The sequence below is a fragment of the Neofelis nebulosa genome, chromosome 6 (assembly GCF_028018385.1).
Source record: "Neofelis nebulosa isolate mNeoNeb1 chromosome 6, mNeoNeb1.pri, whole genome shotgun sequence".
Lineage (NCBI taxonomy): Eukaryota > Metazoa > Chordata > Mammalia > Carnivora > Felidae > Neofelis > Neofelis nebulosa.
In genome coordinates, this window is record NC_080787.1 from 139,484,139 (window position 1) to 139,496,953 (window position 12,815).

At 40.3% G+C, this 12,815-nt stretch overlaps 1 protein-coding gene across 6 annotated transcripts in view; it reads left to right on the forward strand.

Moving 5' to 3' along the window:
• The window catches only part of PLEKHG1 (pleckstrin homology and RhoGEF domain containing G1), a 232,272-nt gene that overhangs the window by 175,904 nt on the left and 43,553 nt on the right, over positions 1–12,815 (forward strand). For all 6 annotated transcript variants that reach the window (XM_058735642.1, XM_058735640.1, XM_058735637.1 and 3 more), the window contains one exon: positions 6,242–6,311. In XM_058735642.1, coding sequence (XP_058591625.1) covers positions 6,242–6,311 — 70 coding nt within the window. The remainder of the gene's footprint in view (positions 1–6,241; positions 6,312–12,815) is intronic.

Here is a 12,815-nt window from a genome sequence, read left to right on the forward strand (position 1 = left end):
TAAGCGAAATTAGTCAGAGAAAGACAAATATCGTATGACTTCACTCCTATGAGGAATTTAAGATACAAAACAGATGAGCATAAGGGAAGGGAAGCAACAATAATATAAAAACAGGGAGGGGGACAAAACAGAAGAGACTCTTAAATATAGAGAACAAACGGGGCTGCTGGAGGGGGTGTGGGGGGGGGGATGGGCTAAATGAGTAAAGGGCATTAAGGAATCTACTCCTGAGATTGTTGCTAACGAACTTGGATATAAGCTAAACAATAAAGAAATTAATGAATTTTTTAAAAATTCCATACTTCCCAATATACAGATTCACTGCAATCCTTATTTTTTCCTCTTTTTAAATTATTTTTTTAATTTAAATGCAAGTTCATTAACCTACAGCATAGCCTTGGCTTCAGGAGTAGAACCACGTGATTCATCTCTCGCATATGACCCCCAGTGCTTCACTGCAATCCTTATTAAAATCCCAATTGCATGGGGCGCCTGGGTGGCGCAGTCGGTTAAGCGTCCGACTTCAGCCAGGTCACGATCTCGCGGTCCGTGAGTTCGAGCCCCGCGTCAGGCTCTGGGCGGATGGCTCGGAGCCTGGAGCCTGTTTCCGATTCTGTGTCTCCCTCTCTCTCTGCCCCTCCCCCGTTCATGCTCTGTCTCTGTCTGTACCAAAAATAAATAAAAAACGTTGAAAAAAAAAATTTTTTTTAAAATCCCAATTGCAGTTTTATAGAAAAAAAAAATCCTAAAATTATTATGGAACTGTATCAGGCTCTGCAAAACCAAAGAAATCTTGAGCAAAAAGAACAAAACTAGAGGCATCCTACTTCCTGATTTCAAAATGTATTACAAAGCCACAGAAATTAAAACAGTACGGTAGTGGTATAAAGATAGATACATCGTCCAGTGGAACAGAATAGGCAACCCAGAAATAAATTCATGTAATATACAATCAGCTGATCTTCAAATAGGGTGCCATCAACATGCAATGGGGCAGTGAGAGACTCTTCAACAAGTGGTGTTGAAAAAACTGGATGTCCACATGAAAAAGAATTAAGTTGGACCCCTGTCTTGCACTACACACCAAAATCAACTCAAAAGAGACTGAGGAGTAAAATAAAATACCTAGAACTGTAAAAACTTTTTGAAGAAAATGTACGGGGAAAACTTCTTGACATTGGTCTTGGCAGTGATTTCTTGGATGTGACACCAAAAGCACGGGTAGCAAAACTGAACATAGATGAGTAGGACTACATCAAATGATATTTCATGTCTTGATTCATACTATCTTTCATCTAGTTTCCCAGAGAGCTATTTGTGTGTGTGTATATTTATGAAAATGGATTATTCAGTTTTTCTATTTCCTTTTAATATTATGCTTGCTGATTTATTTTAATATTCTCCATGTGTTACTTAAGGTATGGTAGTTGCTATAACAAATAAACCCTGAAACTTCAAAAAAAATTTTAAAAAGAACATAGGGAGTTAAATATTGTCAAGGGGTATTTCTATTAAGCCACGATGGATTCTGCTCAAAATTATTCTCTGAGCAGACAGAGGATTTGTAATGAAATCCCTGGACACAAAACCTATGTCCTGAGCAAGCCATCCTCCGGTAATGGAAATCACTGGCCCAGAAATGTTGCTTCTTTGGCTATTATTTTTCTTCAACCTATTCTCTTCATCCAGTGTTTAGGTCCCAATGATTAGATGTCAACTATCTTTAATTCATACCCATCTACCTGTAAGAGCTATTGATACAAATGTCGGAACTGTATTTTCCAAAGTACTAATAATCTTACAAAGGGGATGTTTTTATGGGAATATTAGGAATGGATGTTTGATATTGGGACCATCATGAAATCTTGCATTGGTAAAACGTCCTTTCAATGTGCAAGATACACCAATGGATTTTATTTTATTTTTTAATGTTTTTATTTATTTTTGAGACAGAGAGATACAGAACATGAGCAGGGGAGGGGCAGAGAGAAAGAGAGACACACAGAATCCGAAGTGAGCTCCAGGCTCTGAGATGTCAGCACAGAGCCCGACACGGGGCTCAAACTCGCGAACCGCGAGATCATGACCTGAGCCGAAGTCGGACGCTCAACCGACTGAGCCACCCAGGCGCCCAAAATAGACCAATGGATTTTAAAGTAACAGGGTATAGTGCCTTGGTATGGTTTCAGACTCCAACAGATACCTAAGAAACTGCCATGTGTTTTCAGTGTAATATCAAAGAAGCATAACCACACTTCTCTTAATAGGCTATTCAAAGTCTCCTCTGTTTTCTAGTGACGTATCTGGGAGAGGCTAGATTGTTTTCTGCGTACTTCAATCAAAATAACAGATTGTAGCAGATTGAATGCAGAAGTAATCCATCCGTGTTCCGTTGGGGTCGACATTGGAGATTTACAAAAATGTAAAACAACACTAGCCTTCTCACCAAACTTTGTTTTATAAAATCTGTTTTTCACAGAACGTGATCATATTAACATGTATGGGGTTTGTTATATGAATTGATCAGTTTTCTAAAATATTTAGTTTTAATTCTAATAAATATCCAGGGATATGATCCACATAAAGAATTTTTTAGACTCTGCACATGGGTCTGGATACCACAAAGTTTGAGGACAGCTGCCCTGAGGGACCAGGATCCCATGGAAAGCTCCACTTACATAGTTTACAGTTGCCATTGCCGTGTCTCATTTTCAACCATAAAAGGACAATTTAATATCCCCAGATATTTGGGAGGAGCCTCTAACATGAATGACAGAAGCCAAAATGATCAAACGGTGTAAAGAGAGCTCAGCAGAAAGCAAAGAGCAGGAAAGAAAGGCCCAAAATAGTTAATAATAATAATAGTAATATCATCATCCTTGGAGAGGAGAAATTTTGCACTCACAAGAACAGAAACATAAGAACCACCTAAACAGCCTATTTAAAAAAATACTTTGAAATTAAGAATCAAATAGAAGAAATGAAAACGTTCAATAGAGGGGACAGAAAATGAAATTGAAGTCTCCCAGAAAATGAACAATAAACAGGATGATGGAAGATAGAGGAAGAATAAGAAAGATTAGAGTATCACACCAAGAGATCTAAAATGTGGATAATAGGGGCGCCTGGGTGGTGCAGTCAGTTAAGCGTCCGACTTCAGCCAGGTCACGATCTTGCGGTCCGTGAGTTCGAGCCCCGCGTCAGGCTCTGGGCTGATGGCTCAGAGCCTGGAGCCTGTTTCCGATTCTGTGTCTCCCTCTCTCTCTGCCCCTCCCCCATTCATGCTCTGTCTCTCTCTGTCCCAAAAATAAATAAAAAACGTTGAAAAAAAATTTTTTTTAATGTGAATAATAGGAGGCACCTGGGTGGCTCAGTCGGTTAAGCGTCCGACTTCTGCTCAGGTCATGATCTCGTGGTTCGTGAGTTCAAGCCCCACATGGGGCTCTGTGCTGACAGCTCAGAGCCTGGAGCTGCTTCGGATTCTTTGTCTCCCTCTCTCTCTACCCTTCTGCCGTTTGAGCATGCAGGCTCTCGCTCTCTCTCTCTCTCTCTCTCTCTCTCTCCAAAATAAATAAACATAAAAAAATTTAATGTGAATAGTAGGAGCTTCAAAGAGAGAAGTGAAAATGGAGGAGAGGAAATATCAAAGACCTAATTTAGGAACAAAAGTTCCTTAGCTTTTTGGTCCCAGGATCTGTACATGCTTCACAATTACTAAGGACCCAAAAAGCTTTTTTTGTTTATGGCTTATGATGTTTTCTTTACCATGATAGAAATTAAAACTGAAAAATTGTTAAAATTTCAATTTATTCAATAATAACCACCCATTTTTAGAAAAATAATTTTACTGTTCTTTTTCACTAACATTTGTGTGTGTGTTGGAATTGTTTTCCATTTTCACAAGTTTATTGTCTGACTTGCTAGAAAACAGCTGCATTCTTAGTCTGCTTCTAATTTCCATCTGAAAAAGTCCACTGTAGCCTCATGAAAGAATGAATGTAAAAAAAAAAAAATCCAAAATTGTCCAAGAATTGTTACAGAAATAGTGACCTTATCGACCCCCTGAAGAGGTCTCAGGGCCTCAGGACCTGGGGGTCACTTTGAGAAGCAGTTGCTCAAGAACATTTCCCCAATAGTCAAGCTGGCTTCGTGCATGAAAAGACTCACCCCAAAGTGGGCCATCACCGAATTTCAGAAGTGTGTTAACAAGGCGAAAACTCTTAAGAGCTTCCAGAATAGAAAATCAGGTCACATGAAACCTGGATCATGGATCAGAATGTTATTGGACTTCTCAGCAGCATTGGAATTCAGAAAGCAACAGATAGTTTCCCAAATACTCAGAGAAGATCATTTCCAACCAAGAATTCTGTATCCACTGACATGATCAGCAAAGTGTGAAAGGAGAACATTCTAAAACAGGAAGAGTTTCAGAAAATTTACTGCCTACTGCCCTTACTCACTCAGCTACTGGATGTCGTAATCTCAAAAAGAAGGATACATCTGAAATGATATCTAAGAAGCGGGGCACGTAACACAGGAACCAGGTGATCTGCATCATCGGGATGGGGTTGAAGAGACAACCCCGCAGGCCTGGGAGAGCAGCCCGTCTAGGTGAGAGCAGAGTGGAAGGACCAAGGGCTCTAGCAGGGAGGTCACGAAGAAAGAAGACGACCGACCAGTAGATGATCTGATGTTTGAACGCAGCGAGGCAAAGAATTATGCTTCCGGCAAAGTGTGAGGACAACTGGTGTATATTTGAAAACTAAGGGGGAAAAAAAAGGACGACTTTAACTCCAGGGGAAACCTGGTGTTACACGAAAGGAAATATAATTATGGTATACTCCAGGGCTCAGCTAAGAATAATATTGACACGGTCATCAAAATGTAAGCTCTGACTTGAATCAAATTTCATGAGAGAGATTGTTGGCAAGATGAAGGGATGAAGGGAAGTTTGGGCAAATTAGGAAGGAAATAATAAAAAATACTGAAAATGCATTACCGGCATGTTTAGAGCCGTGGATACATACAGCAGAAACAGAAGAAGTGGAGAATGCTTCTGGAGGATGGCGGTCCAGCATGGGAAATGGAAAACAAGAAACTGCTTGCTTTTATTGTAATTCCTGTAGAACTATTTACATTTTTATTAAATATATATCTCTAATTAAAATATGTAAAATATATTAATACAACTTATACAACGTGTAATTTGGAAATGTGTTAACATATAACCCCGTGATAGCCTTTGACCCAGGAATTCCATTTATATATAGACTTTTATCCAGCAGTAGGAGATTAGTTCCATTACTTATGGTATAGCCACACAATGAAATATTATGCAGTTACTTAAAATAATTATATTCCCATTAAAAAATAAGATTTTTCATCTGAGGAAAAATATTTCCTCCCAGTGTAGCTTTCTTTTAGAGCACTATCTCCATTTATTATTTTATTTTATTTTATTTTATTTTATCTTATTTATCTTATTTTATCTTATTTTATTTTATTTTATCTTATCTTAATTTATTTTGTCATATCTTATCTTATCTTATCTTATCTTATTTTATTTTATTTTAAATTAGTTCGACTCCACATGTGGGGCTTGAATTCATGACCCCGAGATCGAGAGTCACATGCTCTACCAACTGAGCCAGCCAGGTGCCCCTCTCTGTTTATAATTTTAAATTTGTTAGTGTGTGTGACCTTTGATAGAATGTCTGACTCTCCCAATAGATTCCGAGCTCCAAGCACTTACAGACCATATGTCATGTGGCTCACTGACGTGTTTGTTCTTAGTGCCTTGCCTAGCATTCGGCACCTAGACAGCTATGTGATGAATGAGTAAGTGTGCGTAAACATGTGTACAGACAATGCCAACCGTGTAGAAGACTTCAGTGTCAGGCTGGGCTTATCTCTAGGTGGGAGAGTTATGGGTTGGACCTGTGTTTAAATCCCTGCTGCACCATGACCTTGGGCAAGTCCCTAATGGAAGCTTTGGATAAAATGACAATGGGTCATCAGTTATCCAGTTAAATGTGATTCCTCATAGCAGTTGCCGGCTCTGGGCTGCCCACTCTCCCACCTTGAGAGTGCACTTTGGCTTTGACCACTAGTAAAAGCTTTCTTAAAAAAAAAAAAAAGATTCCTTGTAAATGCCCTATAAATGTACAGACTTCTAAGTTATATAAAATGTCCTTGATAGTCAAACTATAATACTTTCTGGCTTTTTTTTTTTTTTTTTTAGTGAACTTCTACAAGATTTGGAAAACTGTGAAAACGATCCTGTGGCCATAGCAGAATGTTTTGTGTCCAAGGTAAGCAAGGTTCATTTCTCTTGGCCAACCAAGACAGGCACAGATTGCAAATTGTTTTCATTTTAAAGTTAAAATGACTGGTTTGTTCCATACTGGATGAAGTTAGCCACTAATCTCTCTTCACTCTGTTTTTTGTTGTTTTTTTTCCACTAGCAAGGAAAAAAAAAAATACTGTTACTGTCCCTAGTAAGTTAGGAAGTACTAACTTAGTAGTTGTCCTTGAACTTACATAGTAACTGAATGATGTTTACTCATCTTTCCTAGGGAAAAAAAAAAAAATTAATCTTGGTGGGGAGGAAAAATGCAGAATAGGGTAACATTTGAAAAATAATACATATGAAATACCACAAGACCAGTTCCAAAAAATCTGTTGGAATCTAGGTATTCTATATATAATATACGTGGTGCTAGCCGAGGCTATGTAATTATCACTGGGGAATAAAGAAATGGCAGAATTAATCTCTTCTATCTTAAATATGCGCTCTCATTTTCCTACATTTTTCTTAAGCTGCATTGATGGCTGAGAAAAATATAAGAAAAGGCTCTGACCGTTAAAGCTTAAATGGTCAGCTCTGTACCAGGATTCTGAAACAGACAAGACAATCCTTTACACTCTTTTCTCACTTGCTACCTACCTACTATATATAGAATCCTATCTTAAGTTTGTCTTAAACATTCAACAGCTTTCATTTGGAAAAGGTCTAGTGGAAATGATTTTCAGCAAACCTTCATGTGATTTCTGCAGTTGTGGTTTCAAATGTGCAAAGGTTTAGGCAAGGTTCATGATGGTACTTTGGGATCAACCAAGAATTAGCACCTCATTTAACACTCCAGAGAGCACTGTGAACTTTGAGATGTCTGACCCTGGCTCAGGACGTGTTTCACAGGGTCATTTCTTACGGCCACAGATCCATCCAGTGGTACTGAATCCAATCACAACACCCTGGGTGTCCTTGAAGCATGATGCCTTAAAGGCAGTTGATGGGCTTGCGTATAAAATACTCCCGATGCTGGGCGGCTGCGTGGATGTCAGCGTGTTAACATGTACGATGTGCACGCATGCTTACACAATTCTTCTCACACGTTGCCTGTGTCATAATTGATTCTCCAGAAGGGTAGGAATTTAAAAAAGAGCAGGCAAGTGGAAGAGGGAGAAAGGGGGTAAAAAGACGTGCTGAGTATATATCAGAGTAGATATGTGAGAATAGCCACAGCGCATAAACAACATGGAAACCATCGGAAACGCTGGGGCTTTTACCGGTAACTGTAATCACAAGCTGATTAAAGACGGTCCAGCATACACTTAGCTCCGGCTTAATTATTCACATAAAAGTTTGTTTATGCGCCACGTTGCCAACTCCCAGATCTTATTTTTCATTGTAATATTGCCAAGTTTAATTAGAAGACTAACTTGGGCACTCCGCACTTTCACATGTAAGCAGTGAGCATTCGGTTCTGGCACAGCCTGCTTTTCACTCAGCACCCTGAAATTTAGAAGATGTTACGATTTCTGAAACACAACCAGCTGCTCCACTCTGGGGAGGAATGGAAAATTGCTTTAATTGAGAGGCCATTAATGAAAGAGGTAAAGCTGGCAATTGACTTTTGCTTTTATCTGAATCACTGGGGCTTACACGAGACTCATCTTTGACCTTGCTTTTGTGGTATGTGGAGATTACAGAAATCCTTCCTGACAAAAGGGGAATACGGTACTTCTTACCTGCTGCTTAGAAAAGAAGGACAAGGGACTGCCGGGGCCATTCCTTGGGGGGACAAGAGTAAAAGCTCCCCGGTGGGCAGGCCAAGCGGTCTCCCAGCTGAGCATCTGTCTGTTGTTAGGACTCCGGAAACACCTGGAGCAGTTTTCCTTGGTTTCCTGCCTTCACCTCACCCTCATTTCTGTCCCTTATCTCGACTGTCAGCGGGGCTGACCCCAGACAGCAGTTAAGAGGGAGACAAGGTTTATCTTCAGAGACCCCGCGTCCCCTGAGCCCCTCCTCCCGCCTCCCTTGGTGCCCTTCTCCCTTCAGTGCCCAGGCACGCACACCCACGTGCACACACACCCCCTGTCCGCTTATTGAAATTATCCTCAGGAAAGTACTGACATTGGATATTCCTACCATTGGAATGAATTCAAGTTCATGTTACCTCACCCATATGCTACTTACATATTAAGCCTTTCTCATAGTGTCCAGTGAAAACTCCTCAGGAATCAAAGTCTGTGTGTGTGTGTGTGTGTGTGTGTGTGTGTGTGTGTGAGCGTGTGTGTGTGAGAGAGAGAGAGCGCACGCTCACACATGAAAGAGATGGACCCCACGACCAAAGATACCCTAAAATCGTACAGATTTCTTTAATCTGGTTATTCATTCAGTAAACAGTTGAGTACCCCATATGCTCAATTGGCCATCCCTGACTGTCTCTTTTATTTTGGTTCTTTCATAATTAAATGTCCCATTTTTACATCTCTAATTACAGTTTGACAGAGTTTAATCAGAAGGAAATACCTATTTTTGTATGCTTTCTTTATCATTGTCTTTTTCCCTAAATAGTTCTAAAAAGGAATTGGGTAGCATATATTGAGTAAAAGGCATTTAAGGATTAACTAACTCAGGGCTATTGATTTTTGTAAAACACCATTGCTGGAATTGTCCACAGAGCTCATAAATCGAAGGTCAAATATACATTTGATTCTATGTTAAGACCATGTAGTTGCTTTAAATCAAAACTGCCTAATTTAAGATTGGAATAGAGGGGCGCCTGGGTGGCGCAGTCGGTTAAGCGTCCGACTTCAGCCAGGTCACGATCTCGCGGTCCGTGAGTTCGAGCCCCGCGTCCGGCTCTGGGCTGATGGCTCGGAGCCTGGAGCCTGTTTCCGATTCTGTGTCTCCCTCTCTCTCTGCCCCTCCCCCGTTCATGCTCTGTCTCTCTCTGTCCCAAAAATAAATAAAAAACGTTGAAAAAAAAATTAAAAAAAAAAAAAAGATTGGAATAGAGCCATGATGTCACAAAAGGCACAGCGATTCAGTCGTGCAACAGTCCTGAGGCTTTATTAGGGGGAAGGTGTATGCAGGGCAAGTATATGATGTCATTCAGATATATTTTTCTTGCAGCCGTTGTTTTTAAGTTTGTCATTGCAAATGATCCTAAAGGTTCCTAAATTTAGGAGAGTCAACCTGATAATTGTTCAATCCCAGGTTGACTACAGCATCAGGCAGGCAGAAAAGAAGCAAGAAACTGAGAGCGTGTGAGCGCGCCCAGAGAAAGGCTCTATCTGCCATTAATTTACTGGGTGGCCTCAGGCAGATCACTTTGCTCATCTCGTCTGTGGAGGCTGGACGCTCCAGTGCCTTCAGGGGCTTAACCAGGTGAATGTAGCGCATGCGTGGGCCCAGGTGGGGGCTAGAGCAGCCTCGGTACCTGTGTTGTGAGGGCGTGAGTGCCCTATGAAACTGGGCGCCAGGGCCCGTGCATCCAACACTGTTTCAGGAGAAGCCAGAACTCAAGACATTTTTCTCTTCCAACTTTTGGAAGCTGGCAACTAATTTAGGTGTTTAAAAAAAGTAGTATGTTTGAAAATGTGGCAGGATACGAAGTTAGTGAGGCTAACTATGATCGTGGCGGAACCGAGTAGCACAGGCCCCGTGGAGGAGAATTGGGGTATATCTAGCAAAATTACATTTGAAGGCATCCTGTAATCCAGCAGTCCTCCTTCCAGAAATCTATTCCCAAGATACAGCAACAAAAATGCAGTAAGTGTGGTGCTAGTCTTATAGTAATAATCGTCACAATGTATAGATATATATTGTATATAGAAATATTTTATTAATATATATTATATATAAATTCTATAAATAATATATAGAAATACATAGAAATATACAATATAGAGAAACAGCCGAAATGTCAATAAACAGGAAGCTCTTTGAATGAACCGTGGCATAGCCACATAATGGAATACTATGAAGCAGTAGAAACAACTCAAGAGTATCTCTGTGTACTACTGGGATGGGTGGAGAGAGAAGTAGATAAAAGTGTGCAACACTGTGGTTCTCAAAGTGTGCTCCCTAGACCAGCAGCACCAGCATCACCTGGGAACTTGTTAGGATGCAGATCCTCAGACCCACAGCCAACTTACGGAATCAGAAACTCTGGGAATGCAACCCAGTAATCTCTGTTTAACAAGCTCTCCAGGTAGTTGTGACATATACTCAGGTTTGAGAATCACTGACAAATAATTTGCTTTTATTTATCTAGAAATGTGGAAGGACATGCCTATATTTAAATGTAAATCTTAAAAAAAAAAAAAAGGATAAACTAAATATAACACCGTATGTTAACTACACTGGTATTAACTTTTTTTTTTAAAAAAAGAATCAACCGTGAAATTAAAAATTGGTCACCGATAGGGATGGAGAGAGAGACTAGTGTGGAAAGGAACCACAGCTAGACTTCTTTGAATACGCGTTTTCTTACAGAGTTGACCTTGAACCCATGTAAATATTTTACATAGTTATAAGACAGAATGAAAGTTAAAAAAGCAGTCTCCAAAAATGAAAACAAAATGAAATGATGAGCCTCTGGATAGAGCCAATTTGTGGCATGATCACACGAAAGAAATTCCAGTTGATTTTAAAATTGACTGTGGAGAAAATGCAGCAAATACATTTTTAACTGTTTTCGATAATGATATCAAATGTGCTGGTGTTGGTATTGTTCTGCTGAAATTGAGTGTATTGTGGGATACAACAAGGTGTTTATGTCAGTATCATTGAACTAGAGTTGGTAAAAGGCAGAAAATACAGACGAAGAATGATGCTAATTAAAAATGCTCCAATCCTGAATCCGAATTGCCACGTTGAACCAAGGATGTATTTTATCTTTAAAAAATACCATATTCCTAGCTCTGTCCACCGAAAAGGGCTGGAAATAACGATGAATACAGTAGCAAGACCATCTCTGATGCCCAGACTGTGGTCTCCAAATACTAATTCCTACCGAAAGGAATCCGGGCTCCATGAAGGATGAGTCTGGGGCAGGAAAGGTACAGGATGATCCGGAACGTCTTATCATTCCAGAAAACAAGGTAGCTGTTGGAGGCTGTAGGTCAGGTCACGAATGCTAAAGGAGAGGCTCCTGCTGGCCAAAGATGGGACATTTCAGCATCAGTGAGGATAATTAATTAAAAACAGCTGAAACTCATTAGATAGGTTTCTGTTCATGAATTCACAGTGATCGAAAAGCTCAAGGTGGTGGCCTTTGCAGGATGCTAGAGAGCCAACGCCTCATCCTGAAAAATAGGGAAAATTATCAAGCATCCATCCTGCCTTTTCCATACAGACTACAAACTACGGGGTAACCGTTAACATAAGGAAGTTCCTTTTTTGGAAGGACTCTGGCTAACAAATGAAGGAATCATAGAACCAGAAATACCACCATTTGGCAGCTCCTGATGAATTAATAAATCAGACAGTAATCACCATTGGTGGTTAACATCACAAAGAGAAAGACAGCCGGACACCCTGTGCCTCCTGATGGAAGTAAAATACAATTAGGACGTATTCATGCCAAACCATGGAACATAAGCCTGTTCAGGCTTCCCCTAAACCACATGAGTGCAGGGGGCAGGGAGACACATGAAAGAAAACCGTAGGGACATAACCAGCAAGACAGGCCATGAGAAACTCTCTAGGACACACAGTCTGGTTTCTTCAACTAAATTGCAAGGGCGGGGGCGGGGGGGGGGTGAGATAAAAGGGGAGCTTATAGATTAAAAGATCTTAAGAGGTATCAACCAGTTGCCTTGTGTAGTTACTTGGGTTCCAAATCAGATAGGCCAACTATTTTTAAAAAGAAAATTAAGGGGCGCCTGGGTGGCGCAGTCGGTTAAGCGTCCGACTTCAGCCAGGTCACGATCTCGCGGTCCGTGAGTTCGAGCCCCGCGTCAGGCTCTGGGCCGATGGCTCGGAGCCTGGAGCCTGTTTCCGATACTGTGTCTCCCTCTCTCTCTGCCCCTCCCCCGTTCATGCTCTGTCTCTCTCTGTCCCAAAAATAAATAAATAAAAAACGTTGAAAAAAAAAAAAAAAAAAAAAAAAAAAGAAAATTAAGAAGATAGGAGATTTGAATAGTGACGGCTGAACATTCATGATAGTTTGGAATTACTTACATGTGATGATGGCACTGTGGTGATGCTTCTTTTTAAAAGTCTTTACGTTAGAGATGTATACTGAAATATTTACAAATGGAATGATCCTATGTCTAGAATTTGCTTCAGAGTGGTAGGGAAGTAGGTGGCTATAAACCATGAGTTAATATCCAGGTCAGGTGATGGATGCTTGGAGATTCCTCACACTGTCCTCTCCACTTATTTATAAATATGTTTGAGACTTTCTGTAATAAAAAATTGACATCTAATCCTCATCAAGCGAGCAGAAAGGATTCTAAGTAGGCATTTCTTTTAAATAGGAAAAACAATTAATTAATGTATTAAAATGACCCCCCCAAAA